Source organism: Cinclus cinclus, chromosome 8, assembly GCF_963662255.1.
Source record: "Cinclus cinclus chromosome 8, bCinCin1.1, whole genome shotgun sequence".
In the NCBI taxonomy this organism is placed as follows: Eukaryota; Metazoa; Chordata; class Aves; order Passeriformes; family Cinclidae; genus Cinclus; species Cinclus cinclus.
Window position 1 is genome coordinate 14008840 of NC_085053.1, and position 21451 is coordinate 14030290.

Sequence of the window (21451 nt, forward strand, 5' to 3'; positions counted from 1 at the left end):
TTCTTTTGGGAACCTACTATCATCACTGATATTTCATTGCTTACAAAAAGTACTTAATTTTGTAAATGTCCCCTTTCTTGTTTTGATGTTGAGTTCTATAAAATGGGAAAAAAATTACCAACTAACATAAGAAAAATTCAGTATAATGCAGTGAATCAGTTAAAGACATAGAAATGAGAGAATGTTTGGTTGCTTGGCTGATGGAGTTAAAGGCTGAGAAAAGATACACAAATTATAAGTTCTGAATTAGGGTTTACAGCCTTGCTACTTCCTTCACTACATTTTTTAGGTTTTCAATTCTTGTGAGTGAAGAAGAGTTCTAATTAGGTTTTGGAGTGTGTAGAGTGGTTTTCTTATGCTTTTTGCTTGTGCTTTATGGAATCAAGCTTTCTTCTCACCAAACAAGAAGTTTCTTCTCTATACCCCATTCATTTTAAAAGAAGAAAGGACCTAAGTGGGTTTAGTACTGATCTCTGAGATGTACCTGCTTACATGAAACATCTTTTAAACAACATTTGCTTCTTTTATTTACATACTTTTAGAGAATGCCAGCAGCCTGGGGTGTTGCCATGTAAGGAATATGGTGATACATACTGAAATTGTATTTTATATCTTCTTTTTTGAGGGCAGTTACTAAACATGATTTTCTTGAGAGACCAAATTCCACTGATAACTTGTCTTATTAATATAACCTTGTCTTATAAAGAATACTTTGGTGCACAGCCAGTAATATTACAAGCAGAATGTCTGAGAAGAAAATGTCAGGAGGGTCTGCCTGGTCAGAATTAAAACATAATACTTTTGAATTAATAAAGAGATTCAAAGGATGTTGTTAGTGCAGCCTATGAATAGAATTTGTGTCTATTGAGTCATAGCACCAAATGGTATTCCTGTTTGATCTTTCAATTACTTTGCTAAAACACACTCTGAATGCTGTGGTAGCAACTTCTAACAATTGGTTTCTTTAATTATTACAATGAATCATTATATGTTCTGCTCCATGACCTGACTGCACAATTGTGTTAGAGCAGAAGACATTAACAGCTTGGCAGTCAGCAAATATATCACTTCTTGAATCTTCTTGCATCACTGTACTTTTCATTAGTTTACTTTAAAGGAAAATTGAGAGAAAGTCTTGATTTTCCTGTGGTAAGAAGTTTGCCATATGTGCTAAGGTATGCATTCTAATGCTCACACTCACATGGAAAGTATCTGGGCCGAATAGTGTAGGGGAGTCCATGTAACTTATTAGTGTTTGGGTTTTTCTTTTAAAAAAAGCCCTTTTACTTCAGTGTAGGAATTTGTGAAATAGTGTAACATTACAGGAATATTCTTCATTCAGGAATGTATCAGTCTTTCATTGCTGTAATGCTGTTTACAAAACCTGAACATGTGAGTGCACATTTTAAGGAACCATTTTCATGATGCAGTGTTCAAACCAAATGCTTTGATGCCAGTGGGCCAAAACTAATAGTCATTAGGATTGCAGTGTTCATGTGCACATGGATATGAGTATTTTGAACTGTGGCTCAGTCATGTCATTGTTTGATTAATTCTAACTTAAATAATACAACTATAGCATTTTAATAATTCAAAGTGAGTAATACTCTCTTTAATATATAAATACACATCACATTATCTTGTGAAAAAAAAAAAAAATGGCCAAATTGGTGAGAATAGGAAAACAATAACGAACTGTGTTATTCCCTAATGGAGTTCTTCTGAATCTGAAACTTTTCTGATAACTTGGAGAAATTACATTGTCAATTTTCAGTGTAATAAGCGTGTCTTCTTTTCTTGGTTTGTGAATGTACATCTCTGCTAGTTAGTTCATGGGGGAAAAAAAGTTTTCTTTCTTGAGAAAGCTGACATCTGAGTTTTAGAGTCTCTTGCAAATAATTACATGGCCAGAGTTAGAATCCCCTGCGCTCTTGAAAGGTAGTTATATTAGCAAAAAAGAAATCACTCTTGAAAGTGAAGATCTTCACTTTGAAATGCAAATTCTCATTTTAGCATGTAAAACTGAAGCTGCTTGTGTATAATATTCTTTATTATCTGATATTAATGATTAAACCTAGGTAAAGCTTAATTGTAATTTCCTTTTGTCCTAGTCCACTGGTTATTTTTATTTATTTAGCTCTGCCTTTTATTATGATAACTTTATTTAAAGGAAAATTGTTCAAATTCCATCTGTTGCTAGAACCATTTGCTTTTTTTTTTTTTGCCTCTGTCTTGTGGCTGCCATCAGTAAACCCAGAATTTCCACTGCACTTGGATGATTATGGTCCTTCATGAATGACATTATATTTTAGCTAACTTGTGGCATTTTCACGCTTTTTCATTAAGGCAGCCAAATGTCCCTCAAATAAACAGGACCTAAAAGCAGTGCAGAAGTATCACTATCACAGTAAGTTTGAGTGTGGTGATAAAGGCAGCTGTCAAAGGCCTGATTTGACCATCTATACCATTTCAGTTGGATATCAACTGTGCTCAGGTAGTCTTGGGTTAACACAGTAGTTATCTCTGTGGGTCTGGTACTGGCTCTGATATAAACATACTTGAATGTTATCTCATTGTAGAGATGCAAGGAATTTCTGAGATGTTAAGATGGAATAGAGCAAAGACTCACACAAATATCCCAGAGCAAAACTAGATTCCAGTGTTGATACCATGCTCTCTGTTTTATGAGGCAGTATGATTGCAAGAGAGAGCAGAACAAGTGATTGCTTCTTGCACTCTGTCAGCTGACAGCTCTAAGATTTTCTGTTCCTAAACTCATCACCGCCACTTTCAGCGCTAAATGATGTCCTCAGGTGCCATATCTAAACGTTTTTTGAGCACTTTCAAGTATGGTCACTCCACCTCTTCTCTGGGCAATTTCTTACAATGCTTTACAACCCTTTTGGTGGGAAAAAAATTCCTAATAAATGTATTCCTAATAATCTAAAGCTCCCTTGGTGCAGCTTGAGGCCACCTCCTCTTGTCCTCTCATGCTGACAGTTGTTGCTTTATTGGTAAGTCAAACCACATACCAGGGAAAGAAAAGGAGAGAGGAGCATGAGGCATATTCTGAATATTTTTTTCTCCAGTTGAAGTTTGAGTTGAAGTCAGTGCTGTTGCAAGATACAAGAATCACAGAATAATGTGAGAAAGAAATGTATCTTTGATACCCCACTGTCAAACAGGTTCCAAGGTTGTTTTGTGAGGAGAGAAATCATGCGAGTGGTATGACGGGTTCAACATCGTGTTGTCAGTGAGTCAGGCTAATAAAGATGTGATCTTCATAATCAGTTGAAAGACCATGAAGGAGAGAAAAGATACTCCTTTCTCAGTACTGGTAATTCCACTATTGCCTGCAAATAGCCTGTATTCCTGTTGAAATAAACAGAGTTTGTGACAAAATTAAGTGAAATTCAGTTTAATAACAGCTCCATTGTGAAATTGTAAATTGTTAAGAGGTCAGAAATAGGATCTGGATTTGCACAAAGTTGATGTTGGTGGGCACAATGGTTGAAAAGAATTTAATGTCTATTTTAGGATGGACAATCTAGTACAGAAATAAAATCAAAGTTCGACACAATTTCTTAGAAATAAGATTATTTTTGGTGAAGTTTGTAGAGTTAAATGCCTTTTTAAAGCCCTTGGTGTTTCAAAAGCTTTAATGTCCACTTCAGACTTCTTAGAAAAGATACTTAACTGCTAAAAGCACATATATGAGAAATTTAGTAGTTGAAAGAAAGAAAAATGAGTTAATTTTGCCTTTGCCCTGTATGTGTAGTGTAGGACTCTGTAGAATAGAGCTTTGGATATTTGGGGAGAAGCTGTGTGGTCACACATTTGCATTTAATCACTATCTTCCCTCTGCTGAGCCTACCACTAGGAAGTGTTGAAGCACACCATCTGCCAGAAACAATCACTCTAGGTTTTCATGCTAATTAAAGCCTTAAAACAAAGTTGACGTTAATTTACGCTGACTGTTTCACATTGTACAGGATGTTTGTGAGTATGTGCTGGTTTAAGTTCTGTTTACTAGCTCTCTTTGCAGTAGCCATTTCATTTGCTTGGACTTGTAAAGACAATTTTTTGTTCAGATTCCATTCTTTGTCTATGTAGACATTTAAAAAACTGAGTCACTGATAAACAGTAGGGTTGTATTGTTCAAACTGGCTTGGAATCAAAATACTTCATGCATTCCTCTAAATAATGTATAATGCCCTGCGGTTGCTTTGTTTTATCAGTATTCATGAGAGGTTCTGACCTACCAGCTGGGCAGAATTGGATTTTTTTTCCCCTCTTTTTGAAGCTTTAGTTTTAACTGTGTATGAATTTGAAGTGTGTAGACCTGTAACTACAGAGCTAAAATTTTAATCTTTTCTTCTTTGCTTCTGTTTTAATTTTCTGTTCTCAAGCCCAGTAAATTCCTGGCTGTGCTGTAAGTCCTGATTGTGATTATACTTACAACACTACTGTTTTATTGATGTGGCTACAAACAATTCATTTTGTAGGTAGACAAGGCATAACAGCTTCATTTTTAACACTGCTGAGATCTAAGTGTGAAGTGTCCATATATCCAGTGTTTTTTTTGACATGGTTCAAGCATGTTAAAGAAAAATTCAATCTGGTAGGTGTGGGGAGACATGGAAGAAAAGATTTTTATTAGCTTTATTCTTTTACTAAGAAAATGGGGAGACCAGTAGCTCTTGATGTCTTCCAATGCTCATTGAATCTTATTGCAAAAGATTAAAATTAATGAATAGCTTCTAAACGAAAGTGTATTTTACAGACTGGCCCTAATTATCTACACACAGGTGCAAAGCACACTTATTTTCTGTAGTTCTGAAAGTATGGTAAGTGTGTGTGACTGCATATTTAGCTAGACTTCAGTCTCTTACTTTGAGTACTGGTCAGCAGACTTTTTTCCTTTTGTTTTTCTACGTCAGCTGTTTCAGATGAAGTGCTCTCATCTAGCACTGGACTTTGTACTGCTGTAGCAGAGTCGAGTAGATTAGTTTATCTGGTTGTTTAGGATGTTCTGTTCTCTTCTGAATTTCTGATCTTCAGCGCTCTGCATGTTTGGCTGGATGATCCTCACATACTTGTCTCATATAACTGTCTAGGAAAAAATAAAAATATGTTCAATTTTAACCTTGACTAATACCACTCACATTAACAGGGTAACTTAATCAGCATAAAGCTAAGCAGGCTCACTGTTCTCTACAGTGCTTCTCCTGGTCCTTGGAGGGCAGAACATGTGGAAGTTGGCAAGGTGTTAGTCTTGAAGAATAAAGCTATTAATGACTGAATTCTGGGTTCCAAAAACTTTTCCTGTTCTTAGTGCTATTACCACAATAGATCAGGGCTGCTGAAGTCCTTGAATTGACAGTTGAATTATAAAGAGTTGGCAAAGCTGTGCTTGGTAAAGAGAACACTATTCAGGGATTTGCTTTATCCTTGTCAGAATTTGCAGCATGTTTTGCTTCTCCAGATGCTGCAAATTCTGCTTTTCTTTGGATTTGGAGAATGGAGTGCTGGATCAGGTATTTAGACAGTATTTTTCTTCTAACTAGTGATTTTGAAAATATGATTTGTTGGATAATTTTAATTACAGTTTTGCTACATTTTTGTATTAATACTATGTATACACTTACATGATTAGGTGCGCTTTGAAAATTAAAAATAAGTTTAATCAAGATTTGAATATATCAAGTAAAATAAGTATGTTTCCTGTGGGGAGTAAAGTGAGCAATGTTGTTGGGTTTTTTTTCTTGTTTGTTTGTTTATAAAATGCTGTATGGTTCTTCAAGTATGAAAATATTTCCAGTATTATCAGGAAGAAGACCAATACCTTGGTTCCTATCTAAATATTAGGATAAGGTGCAGAGGAATTTTTATAAATGCACAAAATTTCAAAAGTAAAAGTGGTTGTTGTTTTGGTGCAGTGCCTGAAACTACCTCTTAGTATGAGTTTTGTTTTTAAAACAACCTGAAGCAAACTATTTGTGGTTGTGTTTCTTTAATAAAAGTAACACAAATGTTGAATTTGGGGCTACTGAATATCTCATTGACTTCTTCCATGCACAGGTTATTCAAATGGGAGAATTCCTTAGATGTTGTCAATACTTCATGCTTTTTGTCACAGATTTTCCCATATTTTCTCTTGATATGTCCTGTTCACATGTGCACTTGCAGATCTCTGCTGTCTCAGAGGTGGAGCAGAGCTACCCCCTAAAGCTGGTAGATGTTTGTGGTAGAAGGAATGCTTTGTTGGATAAGCAGGGAATAGCTAATGTTATCTGCTTACATTCAGTATCAAATCCTCTTATCCTTTGTCTCTAGGGGTTCTGTCTGTTTTGGCTTGTCTACCTTTTCTTTTTAGCCCCTCTGTCCATTGTTGGGTTCACATTCTTCTGCTGTGGAGTTCTACTTCGCCCTTTTGTTCCCATTTGATGCTCGCATCCTCTTTCTTTGCTTGGTGGACATAGACCTGCAGAACCAATGCTTCACTTCTTGATTTTTATGGGGATTTTGGAAGTCTGCCCATGTGGGATCTTCAGAGAGGGAAATGAGGAAAACAGGATGAAATGTCTGAAAAAGACACCATCTCTCCAGTATTAGAGATAAATTAAACTACACTCCTTCAGCTTCTTAGCAGGGGTACTGAAGTTCCTTATGGGATGAACACAGTTGTATCACTGTTTGAAATTAATTTTGGGATCATGACTTTATTGTTAATGAACAACTTGCCAGGTGAACTTGAGCCCAAATCCCTCAAAGCCCCTATAAAAATTACTCAGTGTTATTTTTCAAAAACCTCCTGAAAATTTCTATTTCTTCTAGCTGTTCCTTCTTTGAGCAGAGGGTACTGTATCTAGTGGAAAGTTGCTTAAATTACTCCTTCCATCACACCCAATTTCCTTTCCTGGCTCTGCTGTTTTCTAGTCTCTCTCATAAGTGTTACAGAGTGCCCTATTCGGTTGTACCAAGTGCTGTATTTCTTCCTCATCCTGCCTCCTGTTTATATGTGAGCATTTGTTTTCCTTTCTGTCCCTTTCATGCTCTAAATAGTAGTTAAATGTTACATTGGGAAGTATATTCCTAATGCTTACTTGCCATACCCAGTGCAGAGAGGCATCTGATGTGATGAGCTTTTTAAGGTGGGCTGAAGGAATGCACAGGGAGGACAATTCTTCCAACCACTATCATCTTCTTCAGTGCTAAAGCCATGTATTAGCATTCCTATGCTTCAGTCCAAATACACATTCCTGAAAGATGTATTAGCCAAGTGAAAACCATACTTTGTGAATAACATGTACCTAGAATTAGATGCATTTCAGATTAGTTAATGGAGACTAAAATTCTGCTGAACATTTGTCAGTGGTCTTTTGGAATAGGCATATTCATTTTGTAAGGTTATATTTAAGGTTATATTGATTTTGAACACTTAAAATTTTGTGGCATTTGATTCACGATAACTGCACAGCAACTAAAACACTCACTGTAAAGAGTTGTGAGCTGAAGATATGAGTCAACAGGCAGCAGCACATATATAAACAAGTTTGCAGTAACAGTGTCTGTTTTGGGTAAGCAGTAGTCTTGCTGACCAACCACTACTTTCATAGATTAGGTCTCTGGATAAAAAAATTAAGAAGGGCTTTGAAGCACAGAGTTTTGGCTTAGGTAGGCCTAAATATTAAGGAAAATAGAGGAAAAAGAATGGAGATGACTCATCTGAGCTTTTGAACAGGTTGTAAAGTCTGGTACTGTGCGTGGTACAGACACAGGAATTCTTCTGGAAAAGGTAGAAAAAATTGTGTAGATTTTTCTGCTGCAATAGGTAAACTGGAGCAAGTTGGAGGGAAGCAGATTGAAGTGGTAAAAGTAAATTGCTGAAACAGTATCTGCTGGGGCATATTGAACAAATGTAAGGAGGAGTAAATTGAGATTTCATTTACTCCAAGGAAAAGTACATTGCACCTCTTCTTGAATTTTAGTTACTGGAGTCCCTGGTGTTCTTGTGTTAGCTGGAGGTCATCAGAAAGTTAGTCATAGCAGTTTGCACTTGTTTCCACTGGTGTTTGAATGAGTCATGTCCATGGTGCTGTGCAGCTGTTAGGCAGAAGGGTGGAATGCCCTTAGGAATGTAGCAGAAGTGTGTGTGTGAAGCAGAAGCTCCTGGGGGATAAAATCAGTAGATCTTTTGCTCTAGTTTGCAGTACAAATTAAATCAGTCTGTGCTACATATACAGAGACGCACCATGTCCAGCATGCTTCAACTTGCACCTTCATACTTAAGTAGTGTGTATTTCAAAAATCTACAGAGATGGAGAGATTTCAAAGAGACAAACTGGAGAAGGCATCCAATCCCATCTGGTCATTTTACAGCAGTTCTGTCTGTGTTAGCAGCCATGCAACAGCTTGGTACGTTTCCAGGGTGTCAGGCTCCCTTTGGGTCTCTTGTCTTTACTCAGATTTGGCATTGGCACCATTGGTGTTGTAACTATTGAGAATATAGTTCTCATGATTTCTCTTTCAATGGGGTAAAAAAGAGGTGCTTTTGAAAATGTCCCCAGGAAAAGTCACTTAAAAATAAATGGACAAATGCATTTTCATACATCAAATACTGGAAATCAGTCCCAATGTCTTTCCTACAAGTACAGTTGCGAAAGTATGAAGTAGCACAAAGCTAACTCAGGGCTACTCAGAAATTTCCACCACTGTAAGAATATTTATAATGGGAGTTGAATGATAGTGAGGATTTGGGCATCTTGATGGTACTGTTGTGTCTGCACTTAAATTTTGTTCAAGTTATCAGAGCTAATTTATAATTGTACCTGATTGTTCTGTGAAAATGCCAAGGGCCTGGAAAGCACAGATGCTTTGTGTGGCTTAGTGTGTCAAGGTCTGCAGGATTTTTTTATAGCAACAATAATGAGAGAAGGTGATGATGTACAATGTTAGAAAAGTGGAGGTTTTCATAGAATCGAACAGCTCAAGATTGCAGCATATCTGCTTAAAGATTTGTTTATTGAAGCAGTCCTACAGAGAACTACTGGACAAACCTCAGAGTCTGAAAAACAGATGATGTCTGAGTTACTGAGATTCTGGCTATTCTCTGGCACCCACAGAACTGAATAATGGATGTTGGGATTGAATGCCAGGATTTGTCTTTTCAATTCCAGCATTGATTATGAGTATGTAAGAATTTTAACAAATATTTTAGAAGAGTGACTAGCTATCAGAATGCTAAAGTTTTCTTTACCCAATTTTCATGTTTGGTTGCTCGTTGTATTCAAATCCATATAGGATTTGAAATTGTCAGTATAACACCATCTAGTTTGTCATACCAGATGTTGCAAGTTGCTTATAGTGATTTTTTTTTTCTTCATTTTAGCTAGTATCTGTTCATGTGTTCATGGTGACAACTTCAAAAGGGCTTTTTTTTTGTTTTTAATCTTTTAGTTCTCCCCACACATTTGGCTATCATTTAGAGGTGTTGGGAAGTAGAGAAATCATCCAGTAACAGCTGAATTCCATCTTCTTTTCTCATCTCAGTCAGCTCTAGTTACTTTTCGTAGGGGTCCTCATACAATCGTAGTTCCTATTTTCTGAGAAGTTACGTTGTTTCTCATAGTGGTCAAATGTATCACTACCTGCTCATAGACAGCTGAAGCTCCACACTTGTTTGCAAGCTCTGTGTATTTTCTTGGCTGTATCAGCAAGAAACACATACATGGGAAAAAAAGCGCCTAAGAATCTTGAAACTGGAGTGAGAAGAAATGGAGATAGATAGATACTTTCCAAGGACTACTAGGGAGAGATTAAAGGGTTGTATGCCTGCAAGATCAGCCAGCACTGAAAAAGGGGTTGTCAGGTGTCAGTCTCTAGAATGTGTTTCTGGCTAGGAAAAGCCTCAGAATCGTGAGGGCTAAGATTGTGATGCTTTCTCTCAGTGCCCAGATATTTCTGGAGGAGTGTTTATGCTTCTGCAGTTTCCACACAGACCTTGTGTGTGTGGAGGAGGCAACAGAGAATTACACTACTCAGGAGAATGGCTTAATTACATGTAGCAAGGCAGGTGCTTTTTTTTCTTCTTTTTTGTTCCTGTGAGCAAAAATGTGCTGGAAAGGGATTTTGTTTTGTCACGAAATGAGGTGATAGCAAGAGGTGGCAGCAGTAGCAATATCCAAAACAGATGTGGAGTCTGCTTGCATCTCTCTCTTAAATTCCTTTCTGTGACAGAATGGGTATGGAAAGAGCATGAAGCCAATATTTTGTGTCCTACTGCATGCTTACCTCAGCTTGAGCTCTTCTGAAAACTTCTCTGTTCCAGGGCCATCATTCTGTATTAAATATGCTTTTTATCTGGGTGGAAGTAGGTCTTATCTGATTATTGGGAAACCAAAATACGTAATAAAATCCAATCTGTGAGCCCACAGTTTACACAGGGCTGGTTGACTTATGTGCAGAGTATAATACAGAAATGTTGTAGGTAAACAGGTGCAAATGAATACAGCTGTAAAGTCAGGCTTTTTAAGAAGACAAATATTAGCATAATTTGAAAGGTAATAAAATCTGATGAAAGATAAGAATTTAGTATTATTGGAACAAGCATTCAGTTAAATTGCTTCTGAGAGATGGCAGAACCTGGTATTCTTTCATCTGATCTGTTAGTTATCTGAAAATAGTAATTTTTTTTCTACAGCTCTTTAATTCAGTAAGTCAAAATGTGGGTTCATAATTTTTATTAAGATTCTTTGAGACTGAAATGGAAAGGAAAAATACTTTTCTTAATTTCATGAAAATATAGATTTCCTTCACCGGGAGCACATGGCATGAAGGAACATCATCGTTGCTAACGGAGAGCTGAGATTCAGGAGTTAGTTTTACATGGTTGCATTCTAGTTATTTGGGCTAACTGCTTAATCTGGTTTTCTGCATGTAATATGATAGTATTGTGGTGGAATCAAATGACAGGAAAATTCAGTAGTTAATCTTTACTATTAGTTATTGCACATCAATGATAGATACCATTCCTTGAAAATAACTTCAGAAATTTTGCACAAAGATGAAGGCTTAGATAACAAGGGAAGATGGGGAGAGAGTGGAGTAGATCAGCTTGGAGACAGATATCTGAGATGAACAGTGCTCCAACATAAGCATCTTTCTATATGACTCAGGGTGAATTGCAGGGTTTTGTACATTTTGTTCTGGGTCAGCTTACCAGATAAAATACTGCAATACTTGTGAAGACACTTGATACACCATCCATTTCCCAAAGCCAAACATTTTCAAAGTACTTTTGTCATGTGGATGCTGAAAGGAGAAGGCGCAGGTCACTTCTGCTCTCTTCTGAATGTCCTGTTTTATATACCAGTAAATAAATTGTTTTGTCTTAAAACTGTTCTACCTCTTTCAGTTTTGCTTTGGCTTGATCTGTCGTAGAAGGTGGAATCTGTAGGAAGGCTGATCTGCAGGAGTGCAGGTTGTAAGTGCAGACCATAACAAGGCATGCTCACTGCCAGAGTAAACAGGTTTGTTCTTTCAGAGAGTGTTGCACATGCAGTGCTGTTAGACCCTTTGTCCTGAACGATTCCACAGGGAAGTGAAGAAGTAAACTGCAAAGATTTTCAGGAGCATTTGGTGCTGGAACAACTTCCCACAGATCATTTGAACGTGAGAAGAATTCAGGCATGCTTAATGACTTTCCTGAACTGATTAAAAGTGGGATTTTTTTTTTCCCCAGTCAAATTGAAAAGTATTGAGAAGGAAAATGTCTATTCTGTTTCAAAATTTTCTTTTCCTCTGTGCTTCACCCCTGTGTTCTCTGCTATGCTTGTACATGCTTCATGCTCATACAGTGATCAAGCTGATCCTTCTTTGTCTGTTGCATAGGAAAAAAGTTTCAAATGGTCTAAATTCTATTTCCATTGAGTTCAGGTTTTTATTCTTTTGAACATCAATTGAGAATGCAATTTGATCCTCGATGAATACTGAGATAATGTGATACAGCAACACGTGATACAGCCTGAAGAGTTGAGCACCGTTGTTTTATGGGGAAGGCCTGGTATTCTGGATTGAAAGCTGTTAGGAAACCAGACTAAAAAATGAGTGTGGAGTCATAACAGTTTCAGATGATATGCAGTTACATTCCAAACAGCACGGGGAACTCAGAGACCGTTTTCTGGAATGATTAATTCCAGTGTAACCAAAATTCTACATTTCTGAAGCTGCTTATTAGGTTTCTAGTGTTACATCTTTGCAAGAGCTTCCACCAAAAGAGATCCTTTCTAAGTTTCTAAATTTGTAGACATCTGTTGTCCATGTGGCAAACTTGACTGCTGTAACAAGTGCCCGATCCCTTCCTAAGTTTGTAGTTTTCATTGTGCCTCTTACATGTTTGTAGTTAACGGCAGCACTATGTGTGTCATTCCAGGCTCTGTAGAAAACGTCCAGTCATGTACTGCAAACTCTGTTAATCAAATATACAAAATGCTTTGAAATAGAAATAAAAACAAACATATATTTTATGGAATTACTTGTAATAGTGCAAGGCTCTTCAGTTTGGCTTCTGTGCCCTCGGCCATCTGTCTGTATAGAAAACCTATGATGAGATTTCTATTTTTAGATTGGGGAAATGACTTGATTATCTGGCATTAAAATAATTTTGATGCTGAAATTACGATTTTGAGAAATTTTTCTTTGTATATATTGAAAGTGAACGTAGTACTTTCTATTTCCTATAGGCAGTGCTATCAGAGGCAGCAGCTTAAATGGGAAAACATAAAAGCAAAGAAATAAATTGAAAAGCCATTGGGAGAGCTCTCTTTTAAATTTATTTTAAATATTTTAGGTGGCAAGTAAGTATTTCAGCCATATGTTGAAATGTCAAGATTTTTATTTGCTTAAAATTGACTTTATTTCTCAAATTAAGTACCATTGTCTCCACTAACTGCCCTTCTAGAAGAAATCAGTTATTTATGTATTTGTTAAAAAATAGATAGCATTGGGTATGAAGCTTTAACACACAACTTTTAACAAGGATTTTAATGTGACTTAGTAGCATATTGCTCATATGAATGCATCTCTTCATTATGAGGTTATATTTGCACTTACAATTTTTTGTTTTTCTGTCTGTTCTTCTCTCCTGGTACCATTTCCTTACAGAGATCAGAATATTCTGGATCCTACATTGGAATATGTTAAGGTAAGGTACTGTTTCTTATCCTCAAAATAATTTATTTGGTCTTTACTTAACACTGACAGAGCATTTCCAGTCATTTGTTAGGTAAATGGTGCAGCTGTCTATCTTTTGGAAAAGATATACTAAACGTACATGTCAGACTATTTTCTTAAAGCCTCAGTGGAATACTTGTGGGTGCTGTTCTTTGGGTGTATGTTGCATTTTTATACGGGGCTTCTTTACAGTAACATGGCCTAAATTCTTGCTTTGGTTAACAGATTAAAATAAGCTGTATTTTTTTGCTTGCAGCTTTCCAGGGAAGCAAAAAAACACATCTGACAATGTCATAAAAATGTAAATTTTAATTTTACAGTTCTAGCACTATATCTACTGAAATTACAGGTAAAAAATCACTTCTGATCTGAAAAGTGGCTGCTACAGGAGACTGTCAGAACAGCTGCTGTATTTCTGCTCTGAATAGATACTTGAGTGTTGTGAGGTCCCTGGCCTCAATCCCAGCCTCAAGTTGGGATATGGTAGAGAAGAGGTCAAAAGTCTTCTTAAGAGCACTGTGCAAGAGGGGATGCCAGAGGCAACAAAGTGGTGGACATGTTAATTGCTGTGTTTAATTTACTGTCTCGCACTGTGCTGTACCAAGTATGCTGTTACAGTTTTAATAATGTGACTAAGTAGAAGGCAGAGGTATCGTGTGCCAGTTCATCAATATGTGTGTCTTGTCTTGTTGCAGCAAGTTCTGTATTATAAATGTGGTTTCTGGTCTTTTCAGCTTTTCGAGTAGAAGCTTGTCTTGGACTCTTGTCAATAGCAGTGGTGCTAAGCTTAGTTATTAAAACTTTGATGTTGAGGAGGAAAGCCTGGGGAAAAGAGGCTTATGAGGGAGAATACAAGGGTTACCAATCCCTTCTCTTCCCCTTCCTTTTTCAGTTTTTCCTGTCTATATCCCTACTTTTAGTGAACTGTGAGTTTGGATCCTAGTTCAGTGGTATTATAGCTGGAATTCTAGACAAGAAGTCTCAAACTACAACTTTGAAAAATATGCAGAAATTGCTTTCTAGTAATATAACTTCCCAAAACAATTTTTGTCTGTAAAAGTCTGGGTTGTTAATAAAACTGATTCTGGAAATGTGTTCTTACACAGAAATCAATCAGTCATAAATAAAGGTGTTGTCTCATCAGTATTTTTTTTTTACCAGTTAACTCTGACTATAAAAGTTGTGTGTGAGTTCACACCAACAGGATCTCAGACTGCCTTTGTTGGCTTCAGTTTTAGCAAGTATGTGTTCATTGTCTTCTGTAACTTACCATATGGTAACCATTGTATTAATGTTGATAAATTTTTCAGATTGTCAAATACATTATAGCAGCAGGTATAAAGTATATAATGCTGAACACTAACCTTCTCAAGCTGAAAAAATAGATTTCTGCAGCATGTTTATACCACCATTGCCATTTGCACAAGTCTCTTTGGTATATAATCTGTACATATGTAGTCTGAGCTAGCAGGTAGGCTTTGAGGTTGCTTAAGTGGTAAAAGAAATACCTTAAAATGAAAAAGAGATAGTAAGAGAAGAGGGTAAAAACAACATTTTTGGGAATCATATTTTGCTGATTTGGAATATGAAACTTCTGAGTAGCACATTTATGTGCACAGGAAAATATAGTTAGTATTGTCTGTCAACAGAGAAGTGTTGATTTACTGATCAAAAACACAAACATCAGTATAAAGCATGTGTAATATATCACTCATACATAAAAACTCATTAATTGTACGTTGTAATTGTTAAGTCTTGATACTGATTCTTGTTTGTCTCATGTTGCTATTCAGACTGGAAGGAGAAGAGAGACTTTGGATTAATTTGCCTTGAAAGAAATGCATTGTCTTGAAAGTAATACATGGCACAAATTGAGGTTGTGTTAGGGTAGTTTGGCTGCTGGCAATTCTACCCAAGAGTTACAGTCCCAAGCAGATTGTACTGTGTCAGGGCCCTGAGGGCACTGATTGTTCTCAGGTGTCCTGGCCAGCCTCACCTGGGACCTCCACCCACACCCACTGAGCAAGGGCTGCATCAGGCTGGGCCTTCAGACCCTGCCTCAATTGTTCAGAGGCTGTTTCTGCCCCTAGTCTTGTTTCCAGGTGTGTGTGTGTGGGAAGCCCAGGACAGAGTTTGTCCCTGGCCTGTTACCTCTCTTGCCTGAGGCTCTCTGGAATGTGATAGGATCTCTTGGTGTCATCACCCTGCTCACCTTGGCTGGGTGTGGGTGCCGTGGGACTGCACCTTGTCGTGAGCCCGTTGCCCACCTTGTGCTCTCGGATTGCTGTCCCGCAGGGAGCAGCCCCAGTCCTGCTGTCACTGACGCACTCGTCAGAGGTGGCTATTTTCACAGATTCAGACAGGTGCTATTCTCATAACTGATATGCTTTATCAGGCTGCACAGTCATACCTGCTCTCCTTCAAGACAAGCAGCTAGTTTTAAACTAGCTAGATTTAAAAAGCAGCTGTACAGAAGGACCTGGGCTCAGAGAGTGTGCTGGTTCACTGTGCTGGTTTTGGGAGTGTGCTGGCTCACAGTAAGAACATAATATCTGTGGCCATAGTGACTACAAGCAGATAAATGAAGGTAAACTTAGAAGCTGAGTGTAGCACTTCGTTTTTTAACAAACCTTTCCTTGCTGAATCCTATTGACTGAAAGTAATGTAAATAAGTTCTTGTATTTAAAAATACTCTCCACAGAGGAAAGGCAAAATAAATTGGGTTTTTTTTGCTGTTTTACTCTGCTCAGGGTACAAGACAGAAAGTATTGATTATAGAAATTTTTCAGAGATTGTTCTGTGTAGATGAGCCATGGTTTCTAATTAATTGCTCACAAGTTGCAGTTTACTACATCTTCAATATTGATGTATTCATTCAGTATATAAAGAGAGCTAATTATGCAAAAGCAAGTTCTAAACGGGGGGGGGGGGGGGGGAGTGTGGAATGTACCGATTTGCTGAAGTCTGAGTATACTGAAGTGTCCATATGGCTTCAACTCTTTCTTTGTATTCACAGTGCTGCTGAAACCATGGTCACAGTTAAATGGCTCTTTCAAAAAAAACCCTTTTATGGTAGAAGTGAAAACGGGCCAGACTGCTTTGACTCAGGCTGCTACCCAAGTCATGAAAGAGATTCGGGGACACAATAGCACGTTGTACATTCTGTGAGATTTTTACAAGTTTTATGAACCAAATAATAGATCCATTGGTAGCCTTTGCAGGTTCTTCCCACACCCTGAGTCTGCATATCCAGATTCCTGCAGCAAGGGAGAAAGAATCAAGTGCTGGCAGATTAGTGTTTCAGAGAAGTTTTTGTGAGTCATTTTGGTCAAATTCATGCGAACTAAAGATAGCTTTGTGTCCCATTCTTATTCACTCTAAATACTTTAGGATCTTTCTATAGAAATCTGTGCTGTAATCATTGAAGCTGTATCTGGGTGAAAAGAAAAAAAAAAGATGTTTCTCTCTTTCTTTTATGGAAACCTTTCAAGCATTTCTTGTGGAAATAGTGCTTAATAATTACAGAAATGCATATCAGCAGTGAGTTGATAAATATTACTATGGCCTGAAGTTTTGAAGTTGTATTTTATTCCATTAGTGGAAAAATTGCAAAATTTTATGACTGTGTGCTCAGCATGGTCATGAGGGACGTTTATATTTAGATTGACTTGAAAAACTGTTTCCGATTTAAGGAAGTTACAGCTGCAGAAAAAGCATTTTTTGTGAAGTTCTGCTGAAGGATTCTTGTTTATCTCAGCCCCATGGTGTTAGTTTTTCTCCCTATTTTTACTCTTCCTTGATTTTGTTAGAAAGCAAGCTGTCATAGAAATTACTGTCATTCATCATGGATTTGGTTAGTGCAAATGAAAATAAAATTCTGATGGCATTTCAGTATATTGATCATTATCTGTAGCTTTGCAAGATAGGACAATATTTTATGAGCTCAATTCAATTTCAGGGAACTTGCATCAGGTTATGAAATTTGTTGGTGCAGTTTGTATAGTTAATTGCACAAATTCATAATATTGTGGATGCCAATTCAATATAGGCGTAGGTGTTTTGACTCCCACCATTCTGCTGGCTGAAGATACTATGGTAAGAGGGTGATCAAAAGTAAAGTTTATGTGTATGTAAGTTTAGGAAAGGTTAGGAAAAAAATCTGTGTCAGCATGACAAATAGCCACAGTTCGGGAAACAATTTTTCCAGTGACAGTGAAATTTCCTTGCAAGCAGCCTTTTTTAGGCACGGAAATATTAGAGAAATCCCCACCTCACTGGAAAACTTGCCAAGTCCAGTGTAGTCCTGTGCATGCTGTGTATCACTCTCCTGCAGAGACTTGCCTGTTGACATGCGAGCTGGGACTTGTAAGCAGAAAGTTTGTTGGGTTTCTGCTCTGTCTGACAGCATTAAGTGGCAGAGCTGGGAGGAATGCCTGACACTAAGGCACCACATGATCAGGAGGTTCTTTTTGAGTCTTTTCTACTACACATTTACAACTGCAGCAAGGACAGCAGTATCACAGAAGGTGCAGTTATCAGATGGAATGTGGCTTTTTGAGGAGAGAAGCAGTATGCCCATGTGGCTAGCTTGGACTTTACACATGTCTGTCACTACGGATTTGTCACCCAACACAAAGATCATCAGTGATGTCAGTAAGGCTTCAAGCAGAGACGTTTCCTCTTTTTATATGTTTCTCTGCTTAGCAGGAACAGAATCTTCACAAACATCATTCCGCAGTAGTTGCCTCTTCTAAGTAAGCTGTGTGATTCAGACATACGAGATTCTGTTAGAGCCAGTCTGATGTTGAATGTGTGTAATTTTGGTCTCAATGAAACCCTCGGTTTGATTCTCCTTGGATGATTGCTGGTTGTGCGCTGCCCTCTGCTGGAAAATAAACACTTGACTGGACATTTTTAATCTAGACTAGTCTAAATATCTTTTAATTGTTCTTGTGGGGAAATTTTTCCTAAATCCTGATATTTTGCACATAGAGGTTTGGTTTGGGGGGGGGGGGGGGTGTTGGTTTGGGGGCTTTTTGTTGTGTTGTGGTTTATTTTCTTTTTGGGTGTTTTTGGTGTTGTTTTGTTTCATTGGGGTTTTTTGGGGGTTTTGTTGGTTTTTTTTTTTGATTCTTTTTTGTTGGTTGGCTTTTTTGGGGGGGGGGGGGGTTGTTTCGTTTGGGTTTTTTTGGTTGGTTTTGTTCCTCTGTCTTCTATTCATAACCTGTATTTAATTTTCTAGTGGGATAAGTTTGTGTTGTTGCAATAACTTGGACAAATCATCTTGTCTTTTACTTTTAGTCCTGTTCTGGTGATAGTAAAATGTCAGGTAATAGAAATTTTTTTTAGCCTTGTAGTGGGCTTGTTTTTTACAATGTCTGCCTTTTCTCTACTTAAAAGAAGCAACTATTTCTTTATGTATGATAATTGTTCCTAAAAGCTTTCATTGGCCCAGGAGAAGATAAGGACTTAAGGAGTTGCACATATTGCTGAAATCCAGCAGTTCTCAAGTATTTCATTCTCTGAAATCATGGTGAGAATCTTGCTCTGTTCCTTTGGAGTTAAAGAAAACTTACCTTATTTAATACAATGCGGTTATTCATAATTAGTGGTGGAATATAACACCCAAGTTTCAGTATTTTCTCATGTTGAGTTTTGTTTGACCAACAGGCTGGTCTCTGAAAATAAGGTTGAATCAGCAGTTGTGTAATGTATTGGCTGCAGAGTGATGAATAAGATGTAAGCTGGCATTTGCAGTAAATTATACAGGAAGTATGATTCTACAGCTCTACAAAACAATGCACTTTCAGTCTGCTGTCCTAGTTCATGTTTCCCTAGAACAGTGAACCCTAAGTTAGCCTGTTCCTGTCGGGAGCTTTCTGTTCTTTCCCCCCCCCCACCCCAGTTCCTGAATGGCCTGGTTAGCTCTAAGATCTGGGCTTTTATGTGGTTGGTGGGGTTTGTGGGTTCTTTTGGTTGGTTGAGGTTTTGGGGTTTTGTGGGTCATGGGTAAGGGGACTTAGTGTATGGTGAGGAAGAATATTTTTTCTTTGTGAATGACAATCCTTATATGATTTGAGTCAAGTGGATAGTGGTTTTCTCATTATTCTGGCCTTCATTGTGAAGTCTTTTAGCAGTGCATTTCCCTCTCCTGATGCTGAAATGGAGTTTAGGGTATTTTGCTTATGGGAGCATCTTCTGTAATGCTGAGGGTGCTTTGGTAAATATAAAATGCTGATAATTCTTAGAGCAGCAAGCATCCTCTCTTTGCATGTTAATGGTTAATCTATATGTTATCCTACCATGGATTTGACCCGGTTAATGTATTCTACTTCTACTGTTATTACTCATTAACTCTCAAGTGATGTCTGATCTAGAGTCCTCAAAAACCACTACATGCACTGATTTTTGGGCTGAAAGCTATAAAATTACTTTGCTCTAATTTCCTTGACACCAGTAGTAATACTAGTGGCAGCAGCTCCTTAGCTGACCTTTTCAATACCTTTGTTAGAGGGTCAGTAACTACTGTTGGGTCTTATTTACAGATGAGAAACACAAGCTGGAAAGAGCTGAATCTGAAACATGGGGTAGAAGTCCTGGGGTACAAAAAACAGGTCTTATTTTATCTCTAGTGATTTTATGAAACTTGGATTTAAACAAATTACCTGATTTCTCTGAAATATTAATGCCAGTGGCTCTCAAATGCTGACAGTTATCACAGAATGGTTTGGGTTGGTAGGGACCTCAAAAGATACACAATTAAAATTCCCTGCACCTTTCATTAGACCAGGTTTCTCAGGGTCCCACCCAACCTGGCCTTTTGATAATACACCCAAGTCAAAATGTCCATGTCAGTAAAAGCAAATATGGGTACATGGTGATGTACATTTAACTTTTCAAATAAATATATTTTTAAAGGGAGCATGGTTTTTTTGGTTGGTTGGTTTTGTTTGGTTTGTTTTTTGATTTTGTTTTCATAGTTTTGAAGATGGACTAATAGCAAAAGCTGTCAGGGACATGAAAATGTTTATATTTAACCCCGTGTAACACCTTACTGTTGATCTTTCGCTGTCAATAAGCCCATGAGCCACAAGGGGGAGTGAGTATATAATGTGTGGAGAGCAGATGATGATTTTTTTTCATTGAGCCTTTTGGGTCCTCTTCCTGATAAAGCCTAGGGAGGTAAAGCTCCTAATCTCTCAGAGCTGTGTTTACAGATAATAATTAGAATAAGACTGGTACATTGTGTGTGTCTGTCTTGCCTCTTTCTGGAGACACACTGAGATAGAGTTTAACCTGCAGAGAAGGCAGCAGAAGGAGCACTGGGACGTTTCAGTTGTTGGGATATCATCTACTGATATGTGCTGTCAAAGAAACAGGTTGGCCTGACATTTTTGTATGTCAGATATTTATAGAAAATAGACATCTACACAAATAATGGAGCATGATGTTATGCTGGCTGTCTAGAATACCTAGAGGTCATTTGCCTCCATGTCCTCAAATCCTTTTGTTAGTACAATGTTGAAAGACTTTTCAAAAGCCAAGCTCTGACAGAACCCAAGTGACTTGTACATTTTCTTTTTGAGTGCTTCACATCCAATATATACATCCTTTGTATAAAACGCAAGTATTTTAGGGTATTCAGGAGTTTTAGATAATTAGCTGATATTTTAAGGGCATTCACTTACCCTGGAGAATTAACACTTTTTTTCATCTTTCCATTATATTTAGAATTGGTTTAAATCTCACACAAACAAGCACTTTACTCTGACAGGACTGAGGAGACTTTCAAAAACAGAAGTCTGAAGTTTGCAGTTGTCTTAATACCTTATTTTTATATGCAAGGCAACTCTGGTATGCTGACCAGCAAAGCTAGTTAGACTAATGACAGCTAAGCCAGCAGGAAAAAGGTGGAAAAAAAACTGTGAACTAATTCTGAAAGAGAAGGAAATGTATGCCTTCTCATATTTTTTTTCCTCAGTCCAAGGAAGAAATTGAAGGAAAAATAGGTGGGACATTACAAAATTATTTCACGTTTGTACATGGGTTAGCAGACAGTAGGTGGAGCTCAAGAATACTTACGCTAGTTTTTGGTAGGATCGATTAAACCTCCCGGTGGATTCATGACAGGAAGGTGTCTAGTAGGAAAGCCAGACCTACTGCCAGATCACTTCGTAAAAAATTGATATTTTGTAACTAAAACGTATAAATCTCAAAG

General features: G+C 37.6%; 1 protein-coding gene across 1 annotated transcript in view; it reads left to right on the top strand.

Annotated features, from left to right (window-relative positions):
• Positions 1–21451, top strand: part of BCAR3 (BCAR3 adaptor protein, NSP family member) — a 67975-nt gene that overhangs the window by 20132 nt on the left and 26392 nt on the right. The window contains exon 4 of the mRNA XM_062497272.1: positions 13165–13204. Within this exon, the coding sequence (XP_062353256.1) occupies positions 13165–13204 (40 nt within the window). The remainder of the gene's footprint in view (positions 1–13164; positions 13205–21451) is intronic.